This window comes from Bos indicus x Bos taurus, chromosome 4, assembly GCF_003369695.1.
Source record: "Bos indicus x Bos taurus breed Angus x Brahman F1 hybrid chromosome 4, Bos_hybrid_MaternalHap_v2.0, whole genome shotgun sequence".
NCBI lineage: Eukaryota > Metazoa > Chordata > Mammalia > Artiodactyla > Bovidae > Bos > Bos indicus x Bos taurus.
The window spans coordinates 37,588,148-37,606,916 of NC_040079.1; the positions used below are offsets into that span (position 1 = coordinate 37,588,148).

Genomic DNA, 18,769 nt, shown 5'->3' on the forward strand with positions numbered 1-18,769 from the left:
CAAATTATGGTTTTCTCTGGACATACGCCCATGAGTGGGAATGCTGAATCTATTAGTTCTATTTTTAGTTTTTTAAGGAACCTCTATATTATTCTCCAAAGTGACTGTACCAATTTACATTCCCATCAACAGTGTAGGAGGGTTCTCTTTTCCCCATAGGCAAGTTTTGTCCATATAGATGTGAATATGGACTTCAGCACAGCTGTGGTCACCCAGTCTGTCCTGTGACATTTATATAAATTGTCTCAAGGCCTTTATCCATTTCCTTTAGGAAGGCCAGTCTTCTGCCATCATTTCAGCACATTTCAGTGTTCTTAAATTCTTGTCACTTGCGGGTCTGAACTCCTGTTCCCAGGTAAGTCAAGCTCTTGCCTCTGGCCACTGTTTACTTCTGTTCTTCATAGTCTTAGATGTAGAACACAGCTCCTCTCTGTTCCCTAAAAACTGTTCACAGATGCATTGTTTATGTACTAGACTTTACTTAATATTTCAGGGAGATGAAATGATCCAGTATCGATTTTCCTAAAATTGAATATTAAAGTTTCCTTTGCTTAAAAGTGCTTTGAGCATCCAGGTTGCTTGGTCACCTTGTTCCCTAAAACCCTCCCCTTTCAACTGCATTCACTTCAGAAAACAGAACCACTCAGATCTGCATCCTCAATAGAGCTCTGGGCTAATTTCACTATCTAACAAGTCAATGATTTGCTCTGCTTTGTGGCAAGGAATTGGAAGAGGTGTTGAAGCTTTCTATCACACCCCCCAAGTCTTTACACATGGAAGTGAGCAGAATATTTCTTTTTAAAACTGATATGACATACACAATTCCCCTAGGGGGGCAGAACCTAGTGTCAGTTTTAAGTTAAACATTATTTTCATCCTCTGTTACATGTAGGATTGAACCAGTAGTGCTGTAAGTCATTGAGAAGATGACATAATTCTGAGGTCGCCAGGCAGGGTCCTGTTGGCTGGGAGTAGTTTCTAATAGTGCCCATCTCATTTTCAGAATTCTCTGGTTGTGAAGCACAAAGTATCTGACTACAGTCTAGTTCAAGAGAAGTTGACAGAATCTTGAAAACGTATCATTGATGTGCCAACACCAAAGCAAAAGGGAAGACAGAGGCTACTGAGAATAATTGGGACAAAAAGCTAGATTCATTTTAGAAAAGTATATTTTACTTTAAAAAGTTTTAAATTTCATTTATATTTATTTTCAGCTGGGCTGGGTCTTCATTGCTTTGCACGGGCTTTGTCTAGCTGCAGTGACTGGGGCTACTCTGTTGTGCTGTGCAGGCTTCTCATTGTGGTGGCTTGTCTTGTGGCAGAGTACAGGCTCTAGGTGTCAGGAGTTGCAGTTCATGGCCCTAGAGTGCACAGGTTTCAATAGCTGTGGCACACGGGATCAGTAGTTGTGGCACACGGGCTTAGCTGTCCCACAGTATGTGCCATCTTCCTGGACCAAGGATTGAACCTGTGTTCCTGCATTAGCAGACAGATTCTTATCCACAGTACCACCAGGGAAGTCCCTTTATTTTACTTTTAATTCATTTGAATATCGTAACCTGTGATGATCTGACCTATTCAGGCATTTATAGGGTCTGGAGCTAAAGACCTTACCAGTGTGTTTTTTAAATTATATTTTACTGAAGTGTGGTTGACTTACAGTGTTGTATTAACTTCTGTTCTATAGCAAAGTGATTTGGTTATACATATATATTTTTTCATATTCTTTTCCATATGGTTTATCATAGGATACCGAATGTAGTTCCCTGTGCTATACAGTAGGACTTTTGTTGTTTATTCATGCTATATACACTAGTTTGCAACTGATATTCCCAAACTCCCAATCCTTCCTTCCCTCACACCCTCTCTATCTTGGTGACGTCTGTTCTCTATGTCTGTGAGTCTGTTTGTTTCAAAATATGTTCATCTGTATCATATTTTAGATTCCACATATAAGTGACATTACCTGGTATTTGTCTTTTTCTGACTTCACTTAGTATGGTAATTGCTGGCCCATTCATGGAGCTGCAAATAGCATTTCATTCTTTTTTATGGCTGAGTAATATTCCACTTCATATATATGTATGTGTACACACCAAATCACACACAACAAATATTTATCCATTCATCTATCAATGGACATTTTGGGTTTTTTCATGTCTTGGTTACTGTACATAATGCTGCTATGAACATAGGGGTGTATGTATTTTTGTGAACTATAGTTATATTTGGATATATGCACAGGAGTGGGGTTGCTGGATTATGTAACTATTTTTAACTTTGTGAGGGACCTTAATACTATTGCAGACTTTTTGATGATGGCCATTCTGACTGCTGTGAGGTGGTACCTCATTATCGTTCTGATTGGCGTTTCCCTAGTAATTAGTGCTGTTGAGCATCTTTTCATGTACCTGCTGGCAATATGTATGTCTTCTTTGGAGAAATATCTATTTAGATCTTCTACTCATTTTTCAATTTGTTTTTTCACTATTGAGTTGTATGTGTTGTTTGTTTATCCAAACTATCTGGGTTTAGTCAGTGAATAGGAAGGTTTGTTTTTAGAAAGCCACAGCATGAACAGGGAACTATAGAAAGTGATGCATCCATGGAGCTATCAGGTTTCAAGAAAGATGAGTCACAGGAGCTACCCAAGCTACCAAGGCTCTCTATAGTCTCACCCTGTTACCATATTTCCAATACTGCTTCCTAAAGAAAGAACTTCACACCCAGAGGGAGAATGAAGTCTTGCTTAGTCTATCAAGGGACATTTAGTGAGTGTCCCTTCTGTAATATACCTTTGGAGGTTCTAAGATGTTAATTTCCTATGAGAAACAATTTATTTGATGAGATAAGACATATATACAGGATAATGCATCAATAAATAGCTTTGTTGTGTTTGGGCCACAGTATTGGAGGTTGGAGTGAAAACTGCTTTAGGTTGGGGACAGAGTATGTTGGGGAAGAAGACATGGAGATAAGACATTAAGTTGGACTTTGAAGGCTGGGTGGACCTGGAATTGATGAGGAGGTGGAAGAGCGGATGTGAAGACTTGGATAAAGATGTATCAGAAGAAATTTCAAGCATTGTGAGTAGTAGACTATCTGGGAACATGATTGGATCAGACTAGAAAAAAGATTAATGTAGTAGCTGGGTACAGAGTAAATCAGAGAACTGTGGATATTGGAGGCATGAAAATTGGGAAGAAATCACTTATAACCCATCCAGATGCTAGATATTAGGAATCTGGGTTCAAAACTGTGGCAATGAGAATGCAAAAGACAGAGTGATGGCAAGAAAAGATGGAAGACTGGATGGGGACACAGAGGAAGAGGGGTATTCATTTATGAAGCTAGGATGAACTTGAGATGGTAGAAAGGAGGCAAAAGAGGCTTTTTTCATGGTGGTGGGGAGACTCTCAAGGGAGGAATACAAGGAGGTGAAATGACAGCATGTCTGTGATGTGAACATCCATCAGGAGAGGGTCACATTTACAAGATATGTCACTCATGTCACAGAACGTTATATATAAAAAAAGGATATCTCTGTGTGTGTCTGAACAAGAGAGGAAGACTGGCAATTCTTTCATTCATCCAATAGACATTTTGAAGTGCCTCATTTGTGACACTCTATCATGGGAAAGACGAACAAGAGATGTTCCTTCTTCTTTACTGAATTTATAGTCCACACTCCAGGACAGACACATAAGTGGAATTGGCAGGATGATATTTTGATGTAGTAACCATGGTGGGTTGTTTTCCCCTTTGTAATTTCTGCTATTGTTCCCTTGTTCATAGAAAGGCAGGGCTGATATAGCAGAGAAGCAAAAGTTCTAAAAGAGATTCTTAAAAATTTACAGAATCAATAGTTTGCAAAGATGATTACTCCTTGGAAGAAAAGCTTTGACAAACCTAGACAGGATATTAAAAAGCAGAGACATCACTTGGCTCACAAAGGTCTGTAGAGTCAAAGTTATGATTTTTCTAGTAGTCATGTATGGATATGAGAGTTGGAGCATAAAAAAGGCTGAGCACCAAAGAATTGATGCTTTTGAACTGTGATGTTGGAGAAGACTCTTGGGGAGTCCCTTGGACTGCAAGGAGATCAAACCAGTCAATCCTAAAGGAAGTCAACCCTGAATATGCATTGGAAGGACTGATGCTGAAGCTCCTATACTTTGGCCACTTGATGTGATGAGCCAACTCATTGGAAAAGACCCTGATGCTGGGAAAGATTAAGGGCAAGAGGAGAAAGGGGTGACAGAGGATGAGATGGTTGGATGGTATCATTGATTTAATGAACATGAGTCTGAGTAAACTCCGGGAGATAGTGTAGGACAGGGAAGCCTGGCCTGCTGCAGTCCATGGGGTTGCAGAGCCTGACATTACTGAGCAACTGAACAATAACAACAGCCTTTTGAGTACCCAAACCCAAGTTTACAGTAAAAATAAGATGTGATTATATAAGAGTTAGTTTCACTGCGCCAATAAGGCAGTGTTCCGCTGCACTGACGTAAAGCAGGAGGGTGAGACAGGCTCTGGGAGAAGAGAGCTGAAAAGGAAGGGGTGCCTTGCTCTGTGCCCCAGGAGTGAGTTCTTGGGTCAGGGTGTGGCACAGATGGATGCTGGAGAGAGGCCTAAAACTCAGAACAGAAGGACCTCACTTTCTGTTTCCTTTGAGAGATAGTGAGTCTTGCAAACCAAATGCCCACCTTCTCCAACCCTTCTCCCCACCCCCACTAATCACCCTCTTGGATGTGGTGAGGAAGCCACAGAGAATGACTTCATTGGGCAAATCTGAATTTTCCAGAGCCACAAGGTGTGGGGGTGCTGGGAGAGGCTTAGTGGTCAGAAGAAGAGACTCAGGATGAGGACCAAGGACCAGAGACGAGCTGGCTCTGCAGACAGCAGAGATGCTGGCAGCAGATGCAGGTGATGGAAGGCTGTGGGGATGATGGCATCTCCACCAGTGCCAGTGTGGACAGGAGACAGTGATGCCTGGATGCCTCCTCACTGCTACTGGACAGATGGAGACCATGCCCACCACCAGCCCTAAACTCAGAGACAACCAGCAGAGAAGAGCTCCCTAAAAAATTCAGAAAAGCGTGATTCATCTGAGTTAACAATGAACTAACATAAAATGTATGCTACCAGGTAGAATATGGACTCAAGAAAAGACTTAAGCGTTCTTTCTTTTCAGACTTGAGTTTGTGGACGCAGATGCTGCTTGCTAGAGACAAGCGTAGTGTGACAAAGATGGAGCCCTAGGTGTTCCATGAGGACGAGTGAGAGGTGTCCTACCCACCATCTGCAGAGGTCAGAGTGAGCGAGGAGTCACATTGAGCAGTGTTGTAGGATGAAGGACATAGACAGAAAGTGAGGGGCACCTGAAGTTAATGTCATGATGGTCAGAGAGGCTGCAAAGTGAAATGCAGTGGGTGGCATAGGTCAAGCCAAAAACCAAAAGTCCTTTCACATGCAAGGCGAGGGGTTCCTGAGAGTTTAGAGAAATGATGTGATGGTGTTTTCATTCCAGAACCACTGTTCTGGGTGAAGGTTAAGAAAGGCCTGGGAGTTGGCTCCCTCCTGGATTCCTGGTTCTGGAAGCTTTTTCCTTCTCCTGCCTTACCTTTACTACTAACATCATACTGCTTCTCATCAAACCCAAACCTGCATTGTGGGAGAAAAGCAGAAGGTATTTCTTTCTAGATTTTATAAAGTGACAGTTTCACATCTAGGAATAAGTGTTCAGGAATGAAAATTAGAGTTTCTTATAAAAACTGGTGCCATTTCAATAGCCTACTCTTGACAAGAGAAACTGGGATCAACTGGTGTGATATTTAGTACACAGAAATGTCTCCTTACACAAATACCTACACATAGGATATTTATTGCTATTGAGAATGAATTTGAAAAGAAACTGAGAAACTATGTATACTTTCATTATATAAAGTTTACTTGAAAATGATTCACACTTCTCTGTGCAGCCTGTCCCCTGATGGAGTTGGGGTGGAGGGTCCTGGCAGCCCAGTTCTGGGGGCCTGGATGAGGCATTCCTGGAAGCTTTGCCTCCCGTTTCTTCAGCCTTCTCAGTGATTCTGGAAGCTCTTTGATATTTATGATAAATCACTTTCTGCTACTAGAATTGATTTTGTTTTCAATACACTGACCAAAAACAGGTTCAAAAAGAGCTTTTTTTTTTTTTTAAAGGATCAAATATGCACTGGTTATGATCACGGGGCTCTGAAGGCTGACTGCATGTGTTTGAATTCCAGCTGTACTCCCTGCTTGCTCCTTAACCTTAGACACATTGTTTAAACTTTAAGTGCCCCAGATTTTCCTTTGTAAAATGATGAGGCTGATGATAATAATGCCTGTCTCATATGGTTGATATGATAATACATGCAAAGTGCTTCAACAGTGCCTGACACAGTGAATGGTCAGTGTTTGTTTTCATAATACTAAATATTCATTGGAAGGACTGATGTTGAAGCTGAAACTCCAATACTTTGGCCACCTGATGCGAAGAACGGACTCATTTGAAAAGACCCTGATGCTGGGAAAGACTGAAGGTGGGAGGAGAAGGGGACGACAGAAGAGATGGTTGGATGGAATCACCAACATGATGGACATGAGTTTGAGTAGGCTGTGGGAGTTGGTGATGAACAGGGAAGCCTGGCGTGCTGCAGTCCATGGGGTTATGAAGAGTCTGACACAACTGAGTGACTGACTGACTGACTGATCCCTAGAAGTGAGATTACTGGATCATATGGTTATTGTATTTTTAGCTTTCTGAGGAACCCACCTATGTTTTCCATAGTGTCTGTGCCAATTTATAGTCTCACCAAAAGTGTAGGAGGGTTTTCTTTTCTCCACACCATCTCCACCATTTGTTATTTGTAGTTTTTCATGAGGGCAATTCTTACTGGAGTGAGATAGTAACTATTATAGTTTTGACTTGTGTTATTCTCTATTATAGTGATGTTGAGCATCTTATGTGCCTAATGGCCATCTCTATGTCTTCTTTGGCAAAATATTGATTTAAGTTTTCTGAGTATTTTTCAATTGAGTTTTGTTGTTGTTGTTACTGAGTTGTATGAACTGTTTTTTGTTTTTTTTTAATCAGTGAAGGTTCATTTTTAGAAAGCCATAGTATGAATAGAGAACTATAGATAGTGGTGCATCCATGGAACCAACAAGTTTCAAGAAAGATGAGTCACAGGAGTTACCCATGCTAGCAAGGCTCTCTCCACTCTCTGTCATATTTCCAGTACTCCTTCCTAAGGAAAGAACTCCACACCCAGAGGGAGAACGATATCTTGCTCGGTCTATCAAGGGACATTTAGTAAGTGTCCCTTCTGCAGCATGATTTTTGAGATTATAAGAGATTTATTCCCTTTCAGGAACAACTTATTTGAGGGGGTCACTCATCCAGATGCTAGTCAGGATCTGGGAGTGAAAGAGTGACAATGAGAATGCAAAAGATGGTGTGAGGGTGAGAAAAGATGGTGGACTGGATGTGGACACAGAGGAGGGGGGATACTCAAAGGTGAGGTTTCAGGTGGCATGAACTTTGAGAAGGAGGCAAAGCTTTTTTTTTTTTTATGCTGGTGGGAAGGCTCTCAAGGGAGGAATATAAGGTGAAATGACAGCATGTCCACAATGAGAACATCCATCAGGAGAGGTTCACATTTACAAGCCATGCCACCCATGTCATAGAATGCTATATATATATAATACATATCTCTCTATCTTGAACAGGGGAGGAAGACTAAGCTCACTTTCACTCATTGAACACACATTTTCAAGTGCCTCTTTTGTGTCACTCTGCCACAGGAAAGATGTGGCAATACGTTCCTTTTTCTTTACTGAGTTCATAGTCCATACTCCAGGTCAGACACAAAGTGGAATTGGTGCATGATACTTTGATATAGGAACCACTATGGGTTGTTCTCCCCCTTGGGCCTTCTAATATTGTTTCCGTGTTCACAGAAAGGCAGAGTTGATACAGCAAAGTAGGAGGAGTTCCAAAATAAATTCTTAAAAATTTAGAGTCAAGAGTTTAGCAGCCTCAGCCTTTTGAGTACCCAAACTCAAAGTTTTACAGCAAAAACCAGACTTGATCTTGTGAGAAGCAGTTTCACTGCCCTAGTAAGGAAGTATTCTGCTGAACCGAGGTAAAGCAGGAGGAGGAGACAGGCTCAGGGAGAGGAGAGCTGAGAGGGTGCCTTGCTTTGTGTCTCAGGACTGGGTTCTCAGGTGGGGATGCGACACATATGGACCCTGCAGAGAGGGCAGAAGCTCTGAAACCAGAAGGACCTCACTTTCTGTTTTCCTTTTTTAATATATATATATTTTTACTTTACAATATTGTATTGGTTTTGCCATACATTGACATGAATCAGCCATGGGGGTACATGTGTTCCCCATCCTGAACCCTCCTTCCACCTCCCTCCCCATCCCATCCCTCTGGGTCATCCCAGTGCACCAGTCCCGAGAACCCAGTATCATGCATCGAACATGGACTGGCGATTCGTTTCACATATGATAACATACATTTCAATGCCATTCTCCCAAATCATCCCACCCTCACCCTCTCCCACAGAATCCAAAAGACTGTTCTATACATCTGTGTCTCTTTTGCTGTCTCACATACAGGGTTATCTTTACCATCTTTCTAAATTCCATATATATGTGTTGTTATACTGTATTGGTGTCTTTCTTTCTGGCTTACTTCACTCTGTATAATAGGCTCATTTCATCCACCTCATTAGAACTGATTCAAATATATTCTTTTTAATGGCTGAGTATCCATTGTGTATATGTACCACAGCTTTCTTATCCATTCATCTGCTGATGGACATCTAGGTTGCTTCCATGTCCTGGCTATTATAAACAGTGCTGCGATGAACACTGGGGTACACGTGTCTCTTTCAATTCTGGTTTCCTCAGTGTGTTTGCCCAGCAGTGGGACTGCTGGGTCATATGGCAGTTCTATTTCCAGTTTTTTAAGGAATCTCCACACTGTTCTCAATAGTGGCTGTACTAGTTTGCATTCACACCAACCGTGTAAGAGGGTTCCCTTTTCTCCACACCCTCTCCAGCATTTATTGCTTGTAGACTTTTGGAGAGCAACCATTCTGACCTGTGTGAAATGGTACCTTATTATGGTTTTGTTTTGCATTTCTCTGATAATGAGTGATGTTGAGCATCTTTTCATCTGTTTGTTAGCCATCTGTATGTCTTCTTTGGAGAAATGTCTATTTAGTTCTTTGGCCCATTTTTTTGATTGGGTCATTTATTTTTCTGGAATTGAGTTGCAGTAGTTGCTTGTATATTTTTGATTAATTCTTTGTCAGTTGCTTCATTTGCTATTATTTTCTCCCATTCTGAAGGCTGTATTTTCACCTTGCTTATAGTTTCCTTTGTTGTGCAGAAGCTTTTAATTTTAGTTAGGTCCCATTTATTTTTGCTTTTATTTCCAATATTCTGGGAGGTGGGTCATAGAGGATCCTGCTGTGATTTATGTCGGAGAGTGTTTTGCCTACGTTCTCCTCTAGTTTTATAGTTTCTGGTCTTACATTTAGATCTTTAATCCATTTTGAGTTTATTTTTGTGTATGCTGTTAGAAAGTGTTCTAGTTTCATTCTTTTACAAGTGGTTGACCAGTTTTCCCAGCACCACTTGTTAAAGAGATTGTCTTTTCTCCATTGTATATTTTTGCCTCCTTTGTCAAAGATAAGGTGTCCATAGGTGTGTGGATTTATCTCTGGGCTTTTTATTTTGTTCCATTGATCTATGTTTCTGTCTTTGTGCCAGTACCATTACTATCTTGATGACTGTGGCTTTGTAGTAGAGCCTGAAGTCAGGTAGGTTGATTCCTCCAGTTCCATTCTTCTTTCTCAAGATTGCTTTGGCTATTCGAGGTTTTTTGAATTTCCATACAAATTGTGAAATTATTTGTTCTAGCTCTGTGAAAAACACCGTTGGTAGCTTGATAGGGATTGCATTGAATCTATAGATTGCTTTGGGTAGTATACTCATTTTCACTATATTGATTCTTCTGATACATGTACATGGTATATTTCTCCATCTATTAGTGTCCTCTTTGATTTCTTTCACCAGTGTTTTATGGTTTTCTATATATAGGTCTTTTGTTTCTTTTTTTTTTTTTAATTTTTAAACTTTACAAATTGTATTAGTTTTGCCAAATATCAAAATGAATCCGCCACAGGTATACATGTGTTCCCCATCCTGAACCCTCCTCCCTCCTCCCTCCCCATACCATCCCTCTGGGTTGTCCCAGTGTTTAGGTAGATATATTCCTAAGTATTTTATTCTTTTCATTGCAATGGTGAATGGAATTGTTTCCTTAATTTCTTTCTATTTTCTCATTATTAGTGTATAGGAATGCAAGGGATTTCTGTGTGTTGATGTTATATCCTGCAACTTTGCTATATTCATTGATTAGCTCTAGTAATTTTCTGGTGGACTCTTTAGGGTTTTCTATGTAGAGGATCATGTCATCTGCAAACAGTGAGAGTTTTACTTCTTCTTTTCCAATTTGGATTCCTTTTATTTCTTTGTCTGCTCTGATTGCTGTGGCCAAAACTATGTTGAATAGTAGTGATGAGAGTGGGCACCCTTGTCTTGTTCCTGACTTTAGGGGAAATGCTTTCAATTTTTCACCATTGAGGATAATGTTTGCTGTGGGTTTGTCATATATAGCTTGTGTTATGTTGAGGTATGTTCCTTCTATTCCTGCTTTCTGGAGGGTTTTTATCATAAATGGATGTTGAATTTTGTCAAAAGGCTTTCTCTGCATCTATTGAGATAATCATATGACTTTTATTTTTCAATTTGTTAATGTGGTATACTACATTGATTTGTGGATATTGAAGAATCCTTGCATCCCTGGGATAAAGCCCAATTGGTCAAGATGTATGATCTTTTTACTGTGTTGTTGGATTCTGATTGGTAGAATTTTGTTAAGGATTTTTGCATCTATGTTCATCAGTGATATTGGCCTGTAGTTTTCTTTTTTTGTGGCATCTTTGTCAGGTTTTGGTATTAGGGTGATGGTGGCCTCATAGAATGAGTTTGGAAGTTTACTTTCCTCTGCAATTTTTGGAAGAGTTTGAGTAGGATAGGTATTAGCTCTTCTCTAAATTCTTGGTAGAATTCAGCTGTGAAGCCGTCTGGACCTGGGCTTTTGTCTGCTGGAAGATTTCTGATTACAGTTTCAATTTCTGTGCTTGTTATGGATCTGTTAAGATTTTCTATTTCTTCCTGGTTCAGTTTTGGAAAGTTGTACTTTTCTAAGAATTTGTCCATTTCTTCCAAGTTGTCCATTTTATTGGCATATAGTTGCTGATAGTAGTCTCTTGTGATCCTTTGTACTTCTGTGTTGCCTGTTGTGATCTCTCCATTTCATTTCTAATTTTATTGATTTGAGTTTTCTCCCTTTGGTTCTTGATGAGTCTGGCTAATGGTTTGTCAATTTTATTTATCCTCTCAAAGAACCAACTTTTGGCTTTCTTGATTTTTGCTATGGTCTCTTTTGTTTCTTTTGCATTTATTCACTGATTTCTTTTAGAGGGAGTGAGTCTTGCAAACTGAATGCCCAATCTTCTCACCCTCCTGCCACCTACCCCCTCTCTTGGGTGTGGTGCGGAAACAACAAAGAAAGACTACCTCAGTGGCTAAGTTGAATGAGTTTTCCAGAGTCACAAGGTAGACAGATGTGTTGGGGGCTGGGAGAGCTGTGGTGGTCAGGAGAGCAGGGTCAATTCAAGGTCCAAGGACCAGAGATCAGCTGGCTCTGCACACATCACAAGAGATGCTGGCAACAGATGCAGGTGATAGAAGGCTATGGGAATGATGGCATCTCCACCAATGCCAGTGTGGACAGAGGTCAGCCAAGGCCCAGATGAGGCATTAGATGCTTTAGAGAAATGACGTGACCATGTTTTTATTTCAGCACCATTGTTCTGGGTGAATGTACAGAACGGCCTGGGGACTGGCTCCCTCTGGGGTTCCTGCTTCTGGACGTTGAGTGTTTCTTTCTCTCTCCTGCATTACCTTCACTACTAACATCACACTGCTTCTCATCAGCCCTAAACCTGCATTGCAGGAGATGGGCATTTCTTTCTAGATTTTATAAAAGGACACTCAGGAGTGTTTGTGAAGTCAAAGTTACTGTTTTGTATCAAAATTAGTCTTGATTAAAATTTATCGAGCCCAAGTCCTGATAATCAGGTTCAAGTGGTATGATATTTAGCACACAGAAATGTCTCTTTGCACAAATAGGTACATACATAACATTCCTTATTTAGTGCTACTCAGAGTGAACTTGAAAAGACACTGAGAAATGTGTATACTTTTACTTATAGAAAATTTACTTGAAAAGAACAATCTGCACTGCTCTGTGCAGCTCATCCCCTTACGGAGGTGGATTGGGTGTGAGGGCCCTGGCAGCCAGTTCTGGGGGGCCGGGTGAGGCATTCCTGGAAGGTCTGCCTCCTGTCTGTTTCTTCAGCTTCTTGGTGGTTCTGGAAGCTATTCCATACTTCATGATAAATCTGTTTCTGCTCCTATAGCAGATTTTGTTTTCTATACACTGACTAAAACAGGTCAAATACTTTTTTTTTTTTTTTAAAGATCAAATAGGTACTGGTGAAGATCATGGGGCTCTGAAGGGTGACTGCATGGGTTTGACTTCCAGCTCTACCCCCTGCCTGCTCCTTGACCTTAAGACAAATTGTTTAAACTTTAAAGTTTAAACTTTAAAATGTGCCCAGCTTCCCCATTTGTAAACTGATGATAATGATAAATGCCTATCTCATATGGTTCATATGAATGATAATACATGCAAAGTGCTTTTATCAGTTGCTGACATGATATGGATGCTCGATGTTTGTTTTCATATATTAAATATATGTATTATAGCAATAGAACCACCAAATTAAAAGCTATTGAGACTGTTTCAGAAATTCTCAGACATATTTAAACTAGTATAAACATGATTGCTCAATTTTTTGTTTTCATAATATTAAATACAGATCATTTAGCACTAGAACAACCAATTACATTTTTATTAAGAACGCCTCAAAAATTTTCAAAGATGGACATAATTAAACTAGTATAAAGTCTTTTTGGCTAAAGACAAAAGAAAAATAAAACTGTTACCACAAAATAACTTTGAACTTAGTGGTTTCACACTAAGGAAACCTTTTAAGGAAAGGACATGAAATTTGAAGTCAGCAACTATATTCTTCTCAAATATAAGTGGAGTAGCTTTGCTTTTCAGCTATGTTTCAAATTGGGATCACTTGTAAGGTTTTTTTTTGTGAAGGCAGAGTTTCTCTGGTTAAAAGTAAAACCTAGCACTGTAGCAGAGATATCCCTAGTCTTGGAATACGGAAATACTGAGAGGGTTGACAGTAACCTCTAACACTTTCTAGTTCTAAATATTTACGACTAACCAGAGAAGTCTGTTGTCTTCTACTTAATATTCTTTTTAATTCTAGTGCAAAAAGATGTACTGTGCATTTCCTCTGAACTTGGCCATGTGATTTCTTAAAGCAGAGCCCAGCTCTGAAGTGAGACAGTCACCTTTGTGATAACATCTCTGCACTTTGATTTCTCTGCTGGTAAACCTGGGGATATAATATCTTCTTCTTGGGGTCAGGAGGTAGTCTGGGGAGTCCTATAAGAATGAAATGAGATGCTGCTCATGGGAACGACTGTACCAAGTTCAGTATTTGGTATGTGCTTGGTAGGCATTAGCATCCCATCCTCTCCCCAAAAAGGCAGACACAGAAAGCTGCATTTATTCCCTTTTTTGGGACAAAGAGAGCAGGGACAGTGAATATGTGTTTTTCACTGGTTAGAGGATGGCAATGTAGCCCAAGGAAACGAAACCAGTAACTATGAGACATAGGCACAAGTTTGAATTCTCTCCCTTTGTTTTATGCTATGTTCTACAAGGGCAAAGGAGGCTACAGGAAACATTGTCATGCCCATCCTCCAGTAACAGCCGCCTTTCTCTTGAGCATGTCTCTCTGATTCCACAGCATCACTCCTATCCTCCCTGCTAGCGACACCCACCCCCACTCCCTCACACTCTAGGTGCTGAAACTCTCTTCCATTCCTTATGAGGGTGCCAGAGTGCTTGATTAAAGTTGTACAACCCAGTAAAAGTGAGTCTTTCACAGTGGGAAGAGCTGACATTTATTCAATCAGCAAACGCTGAGTGCCTGCCAGGGCAGACACTGCTGGTCCTTAGGACACAGAGAACATGTCATCAGTCAACATGAAACTGCATGGCATCAGGCTGCTCTTGTTATTCCCAGACATCACATAGTCAATGACAATACGCACAATGTTTCATTCAATGCCAATTAGGAAGGTAAGCACAGTTGATGACATACTGAAAAAAAAAAAAAAAAGCCAAACCCAGAATCTGAGACTGGCTGCTGGCAGAGGGTATGAAAACAAGGTCCAAGGTGCTGCCTGACAGCCTCAGTGGTACGGCACTCAGCCATCTGGGACAACTCTCAGCAGTCCATGTTATGGCTGGACAGTTTTACTGAAGTGTCACTTCCAACTCCAAGACTTCAGTTTCTCTTCCTAAATAATGAGTCAAACAAATAAACGATAAAATACTGACTGTGAATGCACATCTTTCAAGGTATGGCTGGGGAAAGCCCTAACTTCTTTATCAACTGCAAAGAGAAACATCTAGTAGAAGAAGATGCAGAAGCACTTCTTAAGCATAATCTAAACATGTACGAATCTCGTAACAGCACTGGTGTCAACAAAAGCTTCTGTTGCTGCAAAAGCAGTCCTCAAAGAGTGGCGAGGAAGAGGCTGACAAACAGAACCAAGCTATTTTTTCATCTCCAAAATGGCACTTCCTGGTCCCCGGTGCTTCGCACTGCAGATGTTACAGAACTGCGCAGGAGAGGTCTAAAAAACGCAAGTAAAAATGCAGAATTTTAAAAAGATCATCTCCTTCTACTATCATATCCAGATGGGATGCACTGGTGGAGGATGGGGAGGAGGCCATGCGATGTCGCTCCTTTCCCCAGAGGGTAGAGCTGGTTCACACAGGATTCTGTATAGACCAGCTGTTGTTCTGGGACTCAAAGGACTCCCCACAGAAAGACGAGCCAAATGTTACCCAGGGGCACCCCAGGGAACCCGCCTTGACACTGAAAAAACAGTAGTGTTGTGATACAGAAATCAGGGTGAGAAAGTCAGACACAGTAAAATATGGTTCTCCCTGTAGTTCACATCTCTGGAGCCCAACAGTCATCGATTTTATCTGAACAAATTTACATACATGAGTATGCTTTTATAATGTTTAGTATTGTGTACTAAGCAGTTTTACGTTTGAGAAACAGGCTCATCACTTTTTCTCATGTGACAAACTGTGAGACACAGATGAAGGTTATAACTTTGAACCAGAGGATGTCATAAGAGGATGGTTATCATTTTGAGCACACCCCTCTGGCTGCACCAATTGCTTTCAAGTTGGTGGTGGCCAAGCCACCCACTCACCATGCTGGGCACGGGCAGGCACTCCTTGTGGAACATATGCCGGCAGTGGAAGACCACCATGCTGAAGGGCTTTGCTGCGTCTAGGGGGAGAGGGCAGGGAAGAGAGAAGAGCTCAGGGCAACAGCAGTTTCATTTTCCAGCCAGAAGCTGCCCTGGGAGGATTGCTAATTTACAACTGCATCCCAGCCAGGCGGCGTGGCTGAACACAGGGCAGTCATGAGTCCTGTTGCTCTGGGGTCCCCGGTTAGCTGCCTGGCTTCCCAATCAGTTACTGCAGCTACACACTGGGGATGATTTCATGGCAAGGCAACAGCATTTGTTGTTTAAAAAAAAAAAAAATCAGCATGTGTATGTGACTGTACAAGGTTCTCCCTCCCCCAGCCCTGTGTACACAATTGTGACACACCACATACGGAAGTGGATTCTGTGGTTTGTACGGATGCTTTCTGCCTGAAAGCGTCTGCGTTTGCCAAGACCCTTCACTGACTTCAGGGCAGAGCTGGGCTAACATCCTTGGTGTAACCTTGCCCTGTGCTGTAAGTCCGCTTGGGCACTGCACCTCATCTGCTCCTGCTCCGTGTAGCCAGCTGAGTTCCAATAAGATTTAACCTTTAACAGATTAAATTAGAAATCTGACTATACTGTGCAGGTGCACGTGGCTTCCTTCCGTTAAAACATGGACTAAAACACTACAAAAGCTCTCTGCTTTTCCTACACCCACTACAGTTTTTTTTTTCTATTTTTTATTATAGTGGATTTACAGTGTTGTATTAATTTCTGCTCTACAGCAAACAAGATCATACTGTGTAGCACAGGGAACTACAGTCACTATCCCAGGGTAATCCACAATGGAAAAGAACATGAAAAAGAATGGGTATGTGTATGCATGCGTGCCAAGTTGCTTCAGTGGTGTCTGACTCTGTACAACACTATGGACTGTAGCCCGCCAGGCTCCTGTCCATGGGATTCTCCAGGCAAGAATACTGGAGTGGACTGCCATGCCCTGGTCCAGGGCATTTTCCCAACCCTGGGATCGAACCCACGTCTCATTATGTTTCGTTCATCAGCAAGTGGATTCTTTACCACTAGCCCCACCTGGGAAGCCCTGGATATGTGTATAACCCACTGCAATTTTTAACATAAGCACTTAAAATCCAAACCTCTACAGAAGACCCCAAGTGAAATGACTTCCTGTGCTCCTGCCCTACAGAAGGCCCCAAGTGGAATGACTTCCTGTACTCCTGCCCTATTAAATAATCCCTCAAAGCAAAGTAAATGCTACACAAACTAGGTCTTGTAGTGCTTCTCCATGTTGAATTTACACATATGAAGCATTTTCTTAGCATGTCAAAAACTGCTTTAATTTCTACTTCAAAATATGGAAACCTCTCTTTTCACATCCTGTGTGTTGTTTGCTCAGTCATGTCCAACTCTTTGGAACTCCATATTTTGTAGCCCGTCAGGATCCTCTGTCCATGGAATCCTCCAGGCAAGAATACTGGAGTGGGTTGCCATTTCCTTCTCCATGGGATCTTCCTGACCCAGGAATCAAACTTGGGTTTCTTGCACTGCAGGCGGATTGTGGATTCCTTACTATCTGAGCCACCAGGGAAGCCCAACACATCCTAAATGAGCCGTATGTAAAATGCTTTTTCTTTCTTTTTTTTAATATTTATTTGGCTGTGCCAGGCCTTAGCCTTAGCATATCAGGGACTGAACCTGGGCCCCCTGCATTGGGAGCACAGTCTTAGCCACTGGACCGCCAGTGAAGTCCCTAAAATGCTTTGATTGTAGTTGGTGATAGATATATATATCTACATACAAATAAACAAACGTGCACATCTTTTAAGGAACCACAGTTTCCAATTAAAAGGTGAGTATCCATTTCCGTTGAAATACATATGAGATAACTCGGGTGCCTAAAGCCACACAGCAATGAAAAGTTTAAAGAAAAGTGAAAGCTACCTATAATTTTTTTCCCCAAGTATACATATGGCTCTTCTACCTTGGAATCTAAACAAGTAGACGGTAAGTTTTCATTTTGTTTTGTTTTATACTAAGGCAGTGGTTCTTAAAGACTGGCCCCTGAACCAGTAGCATCCACATCACATGGGAACTTGTTAGAAATACAGATTTTTGGGTCCCACCCTGAACTATTGAATCACCTCCTACAGGGGGTGATTGCTGGTGGGACCAGCAATCTCAGTTTTAACAAGCCTACCCACAGATGCAGACTCACTCTAAAACTTGGGAACCTTACCCCTAAGGAATTGGCAGCACCAGCATGCAACTGAGTAGGGATATGGCTGAAATTCTTCTCTAGGCTGAATTACCCCAGAAGTTTTATAAAATGTAATTTGCTAACTTCAAAACTTTAACTCTGCTCATCATTAACACATAACTGGGATTTTTTTTCCTCCACCCAACCATCTTACCTGATGGAAGAATAGGGGAAAGGCAGGACTCACAGATGTTCTCCTCTGCAAGGAAACGCACACAGTAAGTCCCCTACATACGAACCTTCAAGTTTTGAACTTTCAGAGATGCAAACATGCCCCTGGATGTCAGCTGTTGTACCGCACTACTGTACTTTTCAAGGTAATTTACTGTAAGATTTAAAATGTCTACTTTTGGGTTTGGTGGTTATGTATGATTTGTGTGAAAAAGCATTATAAACCTATTATAGTACAGTACTACACAGCCGATTATGTTAGTTGATACCTCAGCTAACTTTGTTGGATTTACGAATGTGCTCTTGGAACATATGTAGGGGACTTACTCTACACTTGGGATTATACAGTGTTTCTCTTTGTCCTGTCTGAAAGCGAGGCATGTAGTTCCAATATGATTCTTTCCATTTTACTCACCATCAACCAGAATGCCTTTCATTTGAGTTCGGTGCATCTTCTTGAGTAAGGACAGTGAGTCGGCTACGAGAATCTTCTTACAGCCTTCACGAAGCAGAATCTAATGCACACAACATAAAAGAAAAACCACCTTAAAAAGATTCAAATATGGGGAAGAATCCTCTTACTGTTCTCATGTGGGGTCAGGGACAGATGGTTCCTTTCCCTTGTAAACCAGTTCTTCTGGCCACACTGTGAGCTTCCATTTTGGGTTTGGAGGGTAGGTATTGTGTTGGAAATTGGGAGAAGCTGTGTGAGGTATGCTTAAGCCAGATGTTGTTTTTCACTAGAACTCGCTGCTT

At 41.2% G+C, this 18,769-nt stretch overlaps 1 protein-coding gene across 1 annotated transcript in view; it reads right to left on the reverse strand.

Annotated features, from left to right (window-relative positions):
* Positions 1–14,205: 14,205 nt before the first annotated feature.
* VPS41 (VPS41, HOPS complex subunit) overlaps positions 14,206–18,769 on the reverse strand; it is a 188,141-nt gene continuing 183,577 nt past the window's right edge. The window contains exons 26-29 of the mRNA XM_027539162.1: positions 18,429–18,528; positions 17,997–18,041; positions 15,562–15,641; positions 14,206–14,967 (exon numbers count right to left, since the gene is read on the reverse strand). Of these exons, the coding sequence (XP_027394963.1) occupies positions 14,887–14,967; positions 15,562–15,641; positions 17,997–18,041; positions 18,429–18,528 (306 nt within the window). The 3' untranslated portion in view covers positions 14,206–14,886. The remainder of the gene's footprint in view (positions 14,968–15,561; positions 15,642–17,996; positions 18,042–18,428; positions 18,529–18,769) is intronic.